Source organism: Oncorhynchus keta, chromosome 29 (genome assembly GCF_023373465.1).
Source record: "Oncorhynchus keta strain PuntledgeMale-10-30-2019 chromosome 29, Oket_V2, whole genome shotgun sequence".
NCBI classification, from domain to species: Eukaryota; Metazoa; Chordata; class Actinopteri; order Salmoniformes; family Salmonidae; genus Oncorhynchus; species Oncorhynchus keta.
Genome location: NC_068449.1, coordinates 23145118 through 23159890, shown reverse-complemented (window position 1 = coordinate 23159890; position 14773 = coordinate 23145118). Strand labels below are relative to the sequence as shown.

At 45.6% G+C, this 14773-nt stretch overlaps 1 protein-coding gene across 1 annotated transcript; it reads right to left on the bottom strand.

The window, feature by feature from the left end:
• Positions 1 to 792: 792 nt before the first annotated feature.
• On the bottom strand, positions 793 to 14748 carry LOC118362519 (exocyst complex component 5-like). The gene is made up of 18 exons (XM_035742912.2): positions 14573 to 14748; positions 12849 to 12943; positions 12047 to 12194; positions 11703 to 11897; positions 8618 to 8682; positions 8321 to 8349; positions 8108 to 8217; positions 7852 to 7896; positions 5354 to 5494; positions 5158 to 5240; positions 4853 to 5062; positions 4484 to 4631; positions 4265 to 4373; positions 3990 to 4110; positions 3774 to 3860; positions 3552 to 3660; positions 3047 to 3262; positions 793 to 2619 (listed from the first exon to the last, which is right to left on the bottom strand). Exons 1-18 carry the CDS (start codon positions 14597 to 14599, stop codon positions 2431 to 2433), a joined length of 2127 nt encoding a protein of 708 aa, XP_035598805.1. The 5' UTR covers positions 14600 to 14748; the 3' UTR covers positions 793 to 2430.
• Positions 14749 to 14773: the final 25 nt, after the last annotated feature.

Here is a 14773-nt window from a genome sequence, read left to right as displayed (position 1 = left end):
CAGACGCCCCCTGCGTGCGTTTGTGCGTGTAAACGTGTGTCGATGCAGGAGCTGCTCAGACTGTGGCGGCTGACGAGTAAGAGGGAACAAGTCTTAACCAGCTCTCCAGTATTGACAGTGTTACTAATCCCCTCCAGCTGCTCAAACACCCCCCGAAAAAAAACATCCCTCCCATTTACCCATGCAGGGCGTCCCTGGGGGCAGGCTGTGCCTTAGCCTCCTCTCCAGTTATAGTCTCTAGCCGGGGCCCATTCCCCCCCCACCCCCACCTAGGCAGCATGTATTAATCGCTGCTAAAACAAATCGTTTTCAAATGTTTGGTAGAAGGCCCAGTGTTTGCACCAGGGCCTAACAAAATATTCTTTACAAGCTATCCAGTTGTGATTAGGGCTGGGAGAATTTAATTTCCATGGCATTGATAATAATATTAGCCTAATTAATGATGTTGTTTGACTTTGCTCAGCACTCTGTGTACCTTCTACACAACACTAGCCAGCCAGAGCTGTGGCTGAGTGCTCAGCCATCTCCATCTCGCCCCGTCTCTCCAGTCCATGACGACTGCACACATTTCATGAACCGCTAGATGTCTAATCCCTCGAACAGATTCTGTTCCTGGAGTCTAGAGAACTTTACTCTTTTAGGGAGAAATTACTCTGAGTCTGGCATGTTAAGAATACCTAATGAGTTATATAAGTATATTCCTATCACTTCCAGCACCAAGCCTACTCTCTCACTGAGTTCTTACATTTCAAACTCTTTCTTCACGGTTATTGTTAATGAAAATGAGACCAATTAAACACATTTTTTTATGACTCATTAAGGTAAACAGCAGTACACTGGGAATAGCTTAGCATAATACATAACTTCAGGTTTGGTCTCACCGACACTGATAGACAGACAAACAATTACCACCATAGAGAACACAGAGGCACAGCGATCTTGACCCTCCCTGGCCTCCTGTAGGCCCCGTGAAGTCCACTTAACTTTCACTCATTATCTCCTTAAGCGGTGAAGAGAAGTCCACAATGGAGAGCACGGATGGTAAGCCTCGTTGGATAAGCAGGTGTTGATCTATGCAATTACAATGACACATTCACTGACCTCTCGGACCTGTCATCTTAGCCACAGACGGACCACCCAGGACCCCCGAGTGGTTCTCAGACATGATTACGGCTGGGATCACAGCCAGTGTGTTGACCCCTCACCTCTCCCTTGAGGTCAGGGGTTGGAGAAAGGTGGTCATGTGACTCTCTCTGGCAGGCACAGCGGAGCTCTTTAGCAGGCTTGGTTCGGGAGGAGAGAGAGAAGGATGTTGGTGAGAGTAGATTCCTCTGGGAGTTCTGTATGAGGGGTGGCTGTTTCCAGTATGCAGTCAGTCAGTGCCATGACAGGCCTGAGCTATGAAGAGCTCAACTTTCTCTTTGCAGTAGCTTTAAAGTCTGTTCCTGTGTACAAGTGCAGCCACAGAATATACATTTGGCACAATCAAAACAAAATGTCGCTTTATGTTAAAGTTGAAAGCTTGGAAATCCAAGGTTGATATTACCGGTAATATGACACAATCATGTTTTGGTGGATTAGTATTTCAAAACAAGAGTCATATGCATTTAAAATTCTTTGTGTTGCAGAAGTCAAGGGCAAAATGCAGGAAATTTTAGGTGAAAGGTGCAGTGAAAATGTGTTGTTTTACAGCACGTGTCAAACTCATTCTACGGAGGGCTGAGTGTCTGCGGGTGTTCATCCTCCCTTGACCTTAATTCATCAATCAAGTACACTGATTAGTAAGGAACTCCTCACAACTGGTTGTCCAGGTCTTAATTGAAAGGAAAACCAACAACCAGCAGATACTATGCCCTCCGTGGAATGAGTTTGACAGCCCTGTTTTACAGGGTCAGTCATAGTAGTATCGCACCCCTGGAGCAAACTAGGGTTAAGTGCCATGCTCAAGGGCACATAAACAGATTATTCACCTTGTCGGCTCGAGTATTCAAACCAGCGACCTCTCGGATACTGGCCCAATGCTCTAACCCAGGGTTTCTTAAACTTTATCAGCTCGAGATCCAAATGAGAAATTGACCGTCCTCCAACAAACCAAATTAAGAAGAAATAGTGTTTGATTATATATGTACTCATAACTCGCGACCCACCTCCCACAAACTCAGGGCCCATTTTGGGTCCCGACCCATAGTTTAAGAAACCCTTCTCTAACCTCTAGGCTATCTGTAGACCAACTGTGAATGGCGGTGGTCTTTCTTGGCCTCTAGGATGGACAATGCAAAAGGTGCTACTGCAGATGAGAATGAAAGTCTAACTCAGAGAAGACTCCATCCAGGTTGGCTGAATTCCGTTTCCATGGTGAGTTTTGTGAAATCATAGGCCGTGGTGATTGGACGGACCGATGGCTGGACAGCGACGCATTGGCCAGGGCCATTAGCTGAAGTGTCGTCCCAGTCTGGCCTGGCGGTAGTCCACTCTCAGCTGTACGAAGGCGTGCAGAAGGTTCCGGTCCAGGTTGGTGAGCTGCTCACCGGAGCAGACCTGTTTGAGGTTGTCTGGGGCAACCACCAGGAGGTTACACAGGGCATGGAGCGTGTCAAAGAGCTGCAGCACAAGAGGAACCTGGGGGACAGACAGTGAACCATTAGGAAACAGAGGATCCTGGGGGACAGACAGTGAACCATTAGGAAACAGAGGATCCTGGGGCACAGACAGTAAACCATCATGAACCAGAGGATCCTGTGGGACAGACAGTAAACCATTAGGAACCAGAGGATCCTGTGGGACAGACAGTAAACCATTAGGAACCAGAGGATCCTGTGGGACAGACAGTAAACCATTAGGAACCAGAGGATCCTGTGGGACAGACAGTAAACCATTAGGAACCAGAGGATCCTGTGGGACAGACAACCCATTAGCGTTCTGCTAGGAGGAATAAACCAAACCTTTAACTAGGCCAAGAGGCATTTATTCAGTATCATTCCTAGCTCTACATGATGTCAACTGTTGCTACATGCGTAATGATGCCAACTCTGGTGTGACCTCTCACCCGGAAGTCCTTGGCACTTTTGCGGTACTCGGCCACGTCGCAGATGGCCAGCATGCCTCCCATGGAGCTGTAACTGTACTGCTGCAGGTGCTCGTGGATGAGGCGGTGTAAACGCACGCCCAGCTCCGTCAGCACTGTGTCCACGTTCTTACCATCCATGGACTTCCGCACACGCTCCACCTGCCGACTCACATACACACACACCTTGGAGCAGGCCTGGGGAGCACAGGGAGGAAGTAGGAGTCGGACTGTGTAGTTCTGGTGTCAAAGGTCAAGTGAATCAAAGTGCAAAAAAATCATTTGCAACTTCTACAACTATGAAGAATTCTCTGGTACTTGCATGAAACAGATGACTTTCAAGTTAAATACATTTTTTTTTAAATACACTGAAATTCAACAACATATTCTGAACTGCCAGGAGCAGCGTGTTTAACATGGTTTGATTCTCGCTTTGCTTTTCATAAATGAGAGCAGAGGTGGAGGCTGGGTGCAGTTCACCCCTTACTGCGGTGCACTGGATCATGACGTTGTTCTCATCTTCAGGCCTGAAGTCTGTCTTCTTCTGTTCCGTAGCCAGGATGTGCTTCATCTGTCCCACCATGCAGTTCAGTGTCCTGCAGAGAGAGGACAACACCATGACGACCACCCCTAACACACTAATAGGATACATTCACTCATTTCCCATGATGCTGTTGATAACATTTACAACACTTTGTGGTTTACTGACCTGTCTATGCCTGTGTCCAGTTTCACCTCCATCTGTTCAATCACCTCCTTCTTCTTGTGCAGGCACTCTGTCAGTTTGGGAGATGAGCTGGTGGAGACAGAAGGTCCATGAAAGGTCAATGGCAATAAAAACCTAACACAGAACAACTTTATCTGGACAGCATGAAGCTATCTAGAGAGTTGGGGGGGTGATTGACAGTTCAGGCCCCACGCTAACCTGATAAGAGGCATTAGGTGGTCGTTGAACTGCTTATCAAACAGGTGGAAGATGGTGTTGGCTTGCTGGACCACATCCAGGAAGTACAGGTTGGCATTCTTGGCATCAGCTGAGGGAATGGCTGTAGAAAGAGAGAAACACACCACTTTTCTTTTTTTTTTAAAGGCAAAAGAGAACAACAGAAGGATAGGAAGATGAATATACAACACCTACAAATGAAAAGTATCTGCTCAAGGTTTCACAGCCTTTACGGTGTTAGTGAGAGTTAGATGTACCGGAGAGGCCGATTTCCAGTGCGTAGTCGATGTGGTCCATACACAGGTGTTCCACCAGCAGCAGGAAGATGGAGAAGGCGTTCTTAGGCAGGTCCGAGGGATCTGAGAGCTGGTTCACAACACACAGAGACAGGAACTGATTTACTCTCAGCACTCTACAGGGATTTACTGCATGCAGTGTTATTGTCTCTCCTGTAGGTGGCAGCATAGCAGCCTTACCCTGTTGCACCTCTCGAAAGCGTGGCGCGTCTCCTGCAGCAGGTTGACCACCACCTCCTGGGAGAGGAAGGTCTCTCCGTGGGTGTCAATGCTGGGCCCCAGGGGCAGGTTGGTGCGCTGCCTGATCCGCTCCTTCAGTTCCTGGATACTGGGGAGGGGGGGTGCATTAAGGAAAAGGGAAGAGTGAACTCAAAGACCTTGCTATGACGAGGAATGGAGAGATGAGGAACATACTATTTAAATCCATTTAACTATTTAATCCAACTGAGATCTGACCCCAAGGATGAACAAGAAGTTTTGGGTAAAGGAAGACGAGATGGAAGAGAGGGTCAGGGGGTAGTGGGGTAGAGGTGGTCAGTCACTTCCTACCTGCCCCCACCCTGTGGACGTTTCTGGTGGTTCTTGGAGTCGTAGTAGCGCTGCAGGATCATGGCACTGCGCGTGCGGAGGTAATCTTTCTCCATTTCAATGTAGCTCTCCAGATACGTGGAGAAGATGTTTTTAATGAGCTTGGACAGGAAGGTGTGTTTGTCTGAGCCCAGGTTGAACTCGGTCAGCTTGGAAGCCAAGGCCGTTGTCCTGGAGACACAGGGTTGCCGCGGTTTTCAAAAATGTCAGAATAGATGGTATGAGGTGCTTAGAGTGAGAGGTCAAAGGGCGAACAGCAGTATTACCTGGTATAAAGGTCATAGAGGTTTTTGAGGTATTGTTCAACATCAGAGCGGCGGGTTTCATCCAGTTTTTCTTTTACGTGGGCCTGGAATACAAAACTGCTTAGTCAGTCCATCAGAACTGGGTCAGAGAACTAAGACATTTTTAAACCTTGTGGCAGCTGAAGATTTGGTCAATAGGAGAGACTGTCCACTGTACCTGTAGTTTGTTCTCAAAGATGTTCTGGATGAGTTTGGCCATGACGGTCTCTGGGCTCTGGAAGACCTCTCCCACCTGCTTGTTGACCCGCTGGCAGAGGAGTGCAGTGTCTTCAAACACGTCACTACGCATGTACGCCCCCTGAACACAGACAGTCAGACAGAGTGAGAAAGAGAGAGAGCGAGGGTTAACCCCATAGAATTAGGAATTAGAATACTAGAATGGATAAAGTATTATGCCAGTAGAAAAGGTCAGCCATTTTGGTCAGGGAGTTAGTCAGCCAGTGTGCCGTGATCAGATGGTGTAAAACAATGAATTTCAAGATTATCTGCACAGTATGTTTATGACCTACCAGCTAGTTTAAGTGGAATGATTCCATATATTTTCAATTTAACTGCCAATATTCCATACAAATGCGGTCAATCCACAGCCAGACACTAGCTGAAATCAGTTAATGATAGGACTTAGACAAGTCAGAAATGCAAAAGTACTGATTTTGTATTATAACACTCACAGCTTTCCAGGGAAACAAACATTGAGACATGTATTGTTCGTTTACATATACACTGCTCAAAAAAATAAAAGGGAACACTTAAACAACACATTGTAACTCCAAGTCAATCACACTTCTGTGAAATCAAACTGTCCACTTAGGAAGCAACACTGATTGACAATAAATTTCACATGCTGTTGTGCAAATGGAATAGACAACAGGTGGAAATAGGCATTTAGCAAGACACCTCCAATAAAGGAGTGGTTCTGCAGGTGGGGACCACAGACCACTTCTCAGTTCCTATGCTTCCTGGCTGATGTTTTGGTCACTTTTGAATACTGCCGGTGCTTTCACTCTAGTGGTAGCATGAGACGAAGTCTACAACTCACACAACTGGGTCAGGTAGTGCAGCTCATCCAGGATGACACATCAATGCGAGCTGTGACAAGAAGGTTTGCTGTGTGTCAGCGTAGTGTCCAGAGCATGGAGGCGCTACCAGGAGACAGGCCAGTACATCAGGAGATGTGGAGGAGGCCGTAGGAGGGCAACAACCCAGCAGCAGGACCGCTACCTCCGCCTTTGTGCAAGGAGGAGCAGGAGGAGCACTGCCAGAGCCCTGCAAACTGACCTCCAGCAGGCCACACATGTGCATGTGTCTGCTCAAACGGTCAGAAACAGACTGGGTGGTATGAGGGCCCGACGTCCACAGGTGGGGTTTGTGCTTACAGCCCAACACCGTGCAGGATGTTTGGCATTTGCCAGAGAACACCAAGATTGGCAAATTCGCCACTGGCGCCCTGTGCTATTCACAGATGAAAGCAGGTTCACACTGAGCTTGTGACAGACGTGACAGTCTGGAGACGCCGTGGAAAAAGTTCTGCTGCCTGCAACATCCTCCAGCATGACCGGGTTGGCGGTGGGTCAGTCATGGTGTGGGGTGGCATTTCTTTGGGGGGCCGCACAGCCCTCTGTGTGCTCGCCAGAGGTAGTCTGACTGCCATTAGGTACCGAGATGAGATCCTCAGACCCCTTGTGAGACCATATGCTGGTGTGGTTGGCCCTGGGTTCCTCCTAATGCAAGACCTCATGTGGCTGGAGTGTGTCAGCAGTTCCTGCAAGAGGAAAGCATTGATGCTATGGACTGGCCCACCCGTTCCCCAGACCTGAATCCAATTGAGCACATCTGGGACATCATGTCTCGCTCCATCCACCAACTGTGTGTTGCACCACAGACTGTCCAGGAGTTGGCGGATGCTTTAGTCCAGGTCTGGGAGGAGATCCCTCAGGAGACCATCCGCCACCTCATCAGGAGCATGCCCAGGCGTTGTGGGGAGGTCATACAGGCACGTGGAGGCCACACACGCTACTGAGCCTCATTTTGACTTGTTTTAAGGACATTACATCAAAGTTGGATCAGCCTGTAGTGTGGTTTTCCACTTTAATTTTGAGTGTGACTCCAAATCCAGACTTCCATGGGTTGATACATTTGATTTCCATTGATCATTTTTGTGTGATTTTGTTGTCAGCACATTTAACTATGTAAAGAAAAAAGTATTTCATAAGAATATTTCATTCATTCAGATCTAGGATGTGTTATTTTAGTGTTCCCTTTATTTTTTTGAGCAGTGTATTTTTTAGACTATTTATACGTAACATTTATAATTATATTACAATATTTTAGGGTAACAATAATTCTATAACATTAATTATGATATATCCCACATGTTTCTGCCTAAGTAAAAGCAGGAAATGCATCACTTCTTTACTAATGCCTCTATTGCCATTCATTCCAATTAGAATGGTTTGTATTTTAACAATGGCTACCACTTTCACCCCATTCTGGAACTTTGAGGGTTTATGACATAGAGATCCTATTAAATTACTAGAGGGGCTATGTTGAACCCAGATTTCAGGACTAACCTGTGGTGAGACGACAGAAGCGCTCAGGTACTCTATACTGAGCTGTTATAAAGGGTTCATGTTCAACTGAACACTGCACACTCACCTCCTGGCACTGCTTGATATATACATCCACACAGTGTGCATAGCCCTGCAGGAAACACAGACATGTCACAATCACACCTGCGTGACTTCCACAATCTAACATCACCAAAAAATGACAACAAACTGTATGCATGGTTGCATAGACGCTGAATGAGACACAAGAGCATATTTGTAAGTTACAACACAACTCAAACAATAACACACATCTTCCTTTAATATGGAGACATATCAGAGTGTGTCCAGTGTTTGTGGGTCACCTTGAAGTGTAAGAGGACCGCAGCGACTTCCTGCATGCGGCCAATCTCGCCCCTACGCTGGGCCGCCGTGAACTCCTGGATCAGCTGGCGCTCCAGGTCGTGGTATTTACCTAGACACACACTCAACAGATTTAGTGGCCTTTCTTAGCATGGCTGTGTTATCACTTGTTCATCAATCAGCAACAAATGAGCATGTTGAACGCAAACACTCACTTGCAATCTTGGCCTTAACATCTGCAAACCTGTGAAGAGGACAAGGATAGAGGCATTCATCAGAGAAATATCGGTCATTTAAAAAGACTCAAACCCCAAATTATATAAAGTGTAGTCCCTCTAATTTGAAGTAAGTTGAATATATTCTCTCCCTCAGAAACAACAGTTAATGCAACCTAACATTGACAAAAATATTTCTGATTTTTCTATGAGATGGGCTAGAGGCAGAGTAGCAGCACCTATACTGTTTACATTATACCACAGAGATCGTGTAATGCTGCCTCCAGGACTACTCACCTGTCGAATGGCAGCTCCTGGGCTATGAGATGCAACTTCTGAATGATATCAGCAGCTTCCTTAATCTGGGAGAGGGAGAAATAGGGGGGCGGGAGACAGAGGAACATAAGAAATGGACATCCAGAGAGCAGACCAGCATCTCCACTTAGGGGATCATGTTAAACCAGCCCTCCTCCACCTCCTCTCTGTACACCACGGAGGTGATAACAAGCAGCCGCTGCTCACCTGGCTAACGGCATCCACAGCAGCCCTGAGTTAGCAGCATATCCAACTCTGTATTGCTATGCCTCCTCTGAATGGGCTGTAATCCCACAGGAGCCTAAATCGCCTTCAATAATCTGTCCGGCCAGGGATATCTCTCTAAAGAGGGACCCTGTCAAGAACCGCCCACTCCCCCCACCCGACATACACACTCTGGCTGAAAACCCCAGACCTAGGACAGGCCCGCCGTCCGCAACTCCCCGGTTTCTGCAGATGCCTGCCTCAGCTAACATTATTACGCCGCTCCCGTGAGGAGGATCCAGCCTTTCTGCTCGGCAAAGGTTTTCTAAGTATCTGTCCCCCAGCTAAGATTAACTAAATCCCATGTAAGTAATGTAGCCGTCTCTCTGCAGTCAGGGTTTAGCAGCACTTGTCTCCACGCTGGCGGCCCAGCCCTCCCTTTCAGAAGGATTAGCAGAGCCTTCCCCCTTCAGCTATTCACTCGCAGCTTTCCTCTTTCCTCCTCGTCTGGAGGTATGCTCAGAAAAAGGGATCTGTCTGCAATTTCCACATCATGCCTCTCTGGAAGCATTCTCATCCCATGTCCAGCTCCCGTCTCTGAGATTGATTACTGTTTTCCCACTAAAAGGAATTCATTGAGAGAATCCCAAACTCTTCAAAAACAGCTATGATATTCTGATAATACACTATCAAATTAGAGGGTTGATAGAGAGGTCGCTCAGATGGTTTTGAACACTATAGACGGGTTAGCTGACAACTTCACAAAAACAAATGCGAACGCTTCAATGGGGCAGAAGGCTTCGGTGTGTTGCTGTGATTCCGGATGGCCAGATAGCTAACAACAAGGACAAGAAACTGCCATGTTGAGAAACGTAGGTGGCTCATTTCAACTCATTGTACACTATATATACACAAAAGTATGTGGACAGTATGTGGAGTATGCCGAGTGCTGAAGCGCGTGGCGTGTAAAAATCGTCTGTACTCAGTTGCAACACTCACTCCCGAGTTCTAAACTGCATCTGGAAGCAACGTCAGCACAAGAACTCTTCGTAGGGAGCTTCATGAAATGGGTTCCATGGCCGAGCAGCCGCACACAAGCCTAAGATCACCGTGCACAATGCCAAGTGTCGGCTGGAGTGGTGTAAAGCTCACCGCCATTGGACTCTGGAGCAGTGGAAACATATTCTCTGGAGTGATGAATCCCGCTTCACCATCTGACAGTCCTACGGACAAATCTGGATTTGGCGGGTGCCAGGAGAACGCAACCTGGCCCAATGCATAGTGCCAACTAAGGTTTGTTGCAGGAGGAATAATGGTCTGGGGCTATTTTTCATGGTTCGGGCTAGGCCCCTTAGTTCCAATGAAGGGAAATCGTAACACTACAACATACAATGACATTCTAGACGATTCTGTGCTTCCAAATGTGGCAACAGTTTGGGGAAGGCCCTTTCCTGTTTCAGCATGACAATTCCCCCGTGCATAAAGCGAGGTCCTTACAGAAATGGTTTGTCGAGATCGGTGTGGAAGAAATTGATTGGCCTGCACAGAGCCCTGACCTCAACTCCATCAAACACCTTTGGGATGAATTGGAACACTGACTGCGAGCCAGGCCTAATGCCCAACATCAGTGCCCGACCTCACTAATGCTCTTGTGGCTGAATGGAAGCAAGTCCCCACAGCAATGTTCCAAATTCTAGTGCAAAGCCTTCCCAGAAGTGTGATGGCTGTTATAGCAGCAAAAGGTCGGACCAACTCCATATTAATGACCATTATTTTGGAATGAGATGTTCGACGAGCGACGATACTTTTGGTCATGTAGTGTATCTTGTTACTGATACTGTCTCTTTTTTGGGGGGTGATTGACTGATGTCACGTCTATGCTAGTATGGCTAAAATGTGTAAGCTAGCTAAACAACAACCGGAGAAATGTATTTGAGAAACAACAAATGCTAATTGTGAAAATGTATTTGTTTTCAATAAACATTAGAGACGAAATATAGTTTACATGTTGTCAACAATCTAAGTCAACTCAGTCTGTTTTGCCCCATAGTTGCACATGCATCGTTTGTTGCTAAACAACCAACCCATCATTAGGAAACATAGATTAATTAGGCCCAGTCTACCTCGCAACTTAAGGCAATTAAGCCAGACATGAGCATGTTGACATCCATACCAGTCAATCCGTTAGCTATTGTCAAGAAGTAAATGTGAGTATATTAATCCAAATTAGCTAAGGGTTTCAATTAAAGGGATCAATTCCACAAATTAAAATGGGTGGTTACTTCATAATCCTGTTCATGAACTAATTTCAGTTCTTAATATCTTTCACTGCTGTAGTTTTTTGTTTGTTTTCAATGTTCAAACTCAATCTCTTTAGGACGACATGTGGGTGGATGGTAGTGTATGCATCCTGACCAAACTCAATCTCTTTAGGACGACATGTGGGTGGATGGTAGTGTATGCATCCTGACCAAACTCAATCTCTTTAGGACTACATGTGGGTGGATGGTAGTGTATGCATCCTGACCAAACTCAATCTCTTTAGGACTACATGTGGGTGGATGGTAGTGTATGCATCCTGACCAAACTCAATCTCTTTAGGACGACATGTGGGTGGATGGTAGTGTATGCATCCTGACCAAACTCAATCTCTTTAGGACGACATGTGGGTGGATGGTAGTGTATGCATCCTGACCAAACTCAATCTCTTTAGGACTACATGTGGGTGGATGGTAGTGTATGCATCCTGACCAAACTCAATCTCTTTAGGACGACATGTGGGTGGATGGTAGTGTATGCATCCTGACCAAACTCAATCTCTTTAGGACGACATGTGGGTGGATGGTAGTGTATGCATCCTGACCTTTTCTGGGTTGTTGAAGACATCACTGCGAAGCTCCCCATCCAGGAACTCATTAAAGTAGGTCATGAGACGCTGGGCCTCCACAGCCCTCTGCCTGGGCGTGTTCACTCCCTCCAGCTGGTCACCAAGGTGGCACACCTTGGTGGCCACATAGCTGATGTGCTCGTCCAACTCCTGGAAGTGCTGGAAGGCTACCTGTATGGAGACAAAGAAGTCACATGTTTAGTGACATGATTGATGAATGTGGATAAAACAAAACATTTTCTTCAGAAAAGTCGACAGAAACTCCTGGGGATTTGGGGTTGTGGTGGCTGGTTGAGGGTCCGGTGGGCCGTGAAGCTGACCTGGTTGCTCCTCTGTAAGTCCTGCACTTTGTGGGCAAACTCCTTGGCCTCTCTGTGACACTGGTGCTCCAGCTTCTCCACCCGCCGTTGGATCTTCTCATCCAGATGCTTCAGCTCCTCTATGTGGTTCTCAAACTCCTCCAGCAGCCTGGAAGGGAAGCAGGACAAGGGCTTTATTAACACACTGCAGGCCTACCTCACATTGGTCTAGAGTAAACACTCTATAGCCATAAGGCCACTTACAGTACAAGCTGGCCTTCAACACTCTTCATTGATCTACAGTTATGAGTTTTACAGCAAACAAAGGGTAGGGAAAACTGCTTTACTATATTACTAGCATGAGTGACTGAGTAATATGGGGTTAGATTTGTCCTAACCTTACACTCTCTCTGTTAATATTTATAAATAACATTGGGGGCTTAATTCTTGGGTCCACAGATTTCAGAATCTCTACAAACTGGAAGCTTCGTCAGCTGCATTTAAAGTGAGGACTGTGGAGCAAATGTTGTAAGTCAGCACCATATTTAACAGAGTTGGAAACATCCCAAAATGATGAGTATATAATCTTTTGGCTAATTCCTTAGGTGGTGGCTACAGCTTAGGCACATTGCCCATCCCTTCCCAACGCGCACACATTCCCTCTCTGTCAGTTACTGTATGACTCAGAACTTAGTGGCCTCCCATAATGCTCTGCCTCAGAGTTATCTTCAATGGAGGTTTAAATAAAGCTTGCAGTATGGTTGGGACTAGAGCCATGATTACAGTGAGTCTGAATAAAGCCATGTCTTTAGTACAAGACTACCTTTTGGGGTCGAATGCCTCTGCTCCTCCTTTGGACCCTCCTCCAGGGGTTCTCCAGGCCAACCTCTCTATGTACTCGTCTGCATCAAAGGGCTCCTGTGAATCATATCACACACATACAGTAAATCAGTGTAAATGGTGTGTATATTACATGACATGAGCAATACTGGACCTAGCTGAGGAACGCTCAACCCTGTTCTCTTATATCGAGGTGGGGTTGAGTTTTTATAACAGGGTCGCAGGATTTGAGTCACCATCATTCGATTCCTGTAAAAATTTACATTCGTAAAACGCTTACCTGTACCTATGTTTGTCCTGTACAACTGCGGTCCTTCTGCAGGGTGCTGAAATTCTACGTAAACTGAAATCCCTTCAAAAAGTAAGCTACCTGCCAGTTCAATTCACCATAATAATTCCTTAATAATTTTGCCTACTATAATTAATATAAGTATCTTCTTATAATTTAATACATTTGGTAGGCCATATTCTAATTTCCGACATTTGGTAGGCCATTTGTATGTCAACTATAGTTTGATACATGCAGCTTCTCTTCTGTCATAACTTGTTGCCCCAGAAGACCAAATAAAGTAGTGCTCACCAGAATAATGTCTTACATCGATGGAATGAATGCATTAGTAATCTAGTTAACGCTGGTAAAATTGTCTGTTTTGTTTAGTGACCGGGGAGAAAACAGTGGAAAGATTAGTCCTGTGCAAAATGTCATCAGTTTGATCAGTTTTAAGGAAATGAAAAGCCGAGAAAAATACCTAACACGTTTCTGATAAGACTTCAGTTTGGGTGCATATTTGATATGGTTGAAATACTGTCTAATGGCATAACAGTGTCGAAGATAGCACATTACACACGCATTTGCATTTTCTCAAAGAGATGCTGAAAGAAAAACATAATATTTCTCCACTGCTGTTCCCGAGACAAAATTAACATTTGTTGTATAATTACACTGCAAGAAATTAATAATTGTCCAGGAGTTAATATTATATTACGCTACATGTGAGAGGTTAAAGGCCGAAACTCAGTGTCCATATTTCAGTGACTAACCCATATAAACGTAAATGAAGAATATGATGTTTATTCATGTTTACAGGGATACCCATGAGCAGGATATCAAAGGTGCATGTAATCAGCTTTTCCCGAATAAGACCTTAAACGGGATATGAGCTACTATCCGTAATAATATGAGCATGTAAACGTGGTCACTGCTTATAGCTGGGCAAGCCCATTCACAGACAGCAGTACATTATTGGGCCAACACTGGGCGTGACAAGCTAGCAAATGCAACTGTACACAATAACAAAAAACATAGTAGCTAGAATTACAATTCACTGCTGGAAAGGCTCTGTTGGTCAACATATGTAGGTAACGTTAGCTACATGTTTGACAACATATCCCTGGATAAACACAACACTGCCAACTGTATAGCGAGTGGTAGCTAGCTAGATGATGGCAGCTTCCTTTCAAAAACGCGATTTACACTCATTATAGTTATCTGGCTAGCTAGATATAGCTAACGTTAGCCAGCTAGCTATAGCCTAATCGGTTAAACAATAGGCTGGCTGGCTGGCTAGCTTGCTAGCTCGGACTTCTCGTCATATGGATGGATAGCTAGCACTGACTTCTCCTTTCCCCACCTAGCTAACATTAGCTAGCTACCTAGAAATAGCAGACAGCTACCCCAACAATACTAGAACATACAGTTCAATTTACCTCGAATAGTTGAGCAGTCGTTGACATGTTTTACTTCGATTTGCAATGTAGAAATTGCAATTCAGGCAAACTAACAGTCGGGTATGACAGACAACTGATAGATCAACTGGATTTATGTTTTGCCCTTTATTGACAACAGTTACACAGCTCTACTTCCTGTATCGAAAGCAATACAACTCCCGTGCTGAAAAAAAAAAGGTT

Bases quoted from the DNA above. Each gene is read 5' to 3' on its own strand.
- LOC118362519 (XM_035742912.2), bottom strand. From the start codon at position 14,599: ATGTCAACGACTGCTCAACTATTCGAG. The intron at 8,218-8,320 runs GTGAGTGTTTGC...GTGTGTGTCTAG, and splicing joins TGTTAAGGCCAAGATTGCAA to GTAAATACCACGACCTGGAG. The intron at 4,632-4,852 runs GTAGGAAGTGAC...CCCCCTCCCCAG, and splicing joins CGTCCACAGGGTGGGGGCAG to TATCCAGGAACTGAAGGAGC.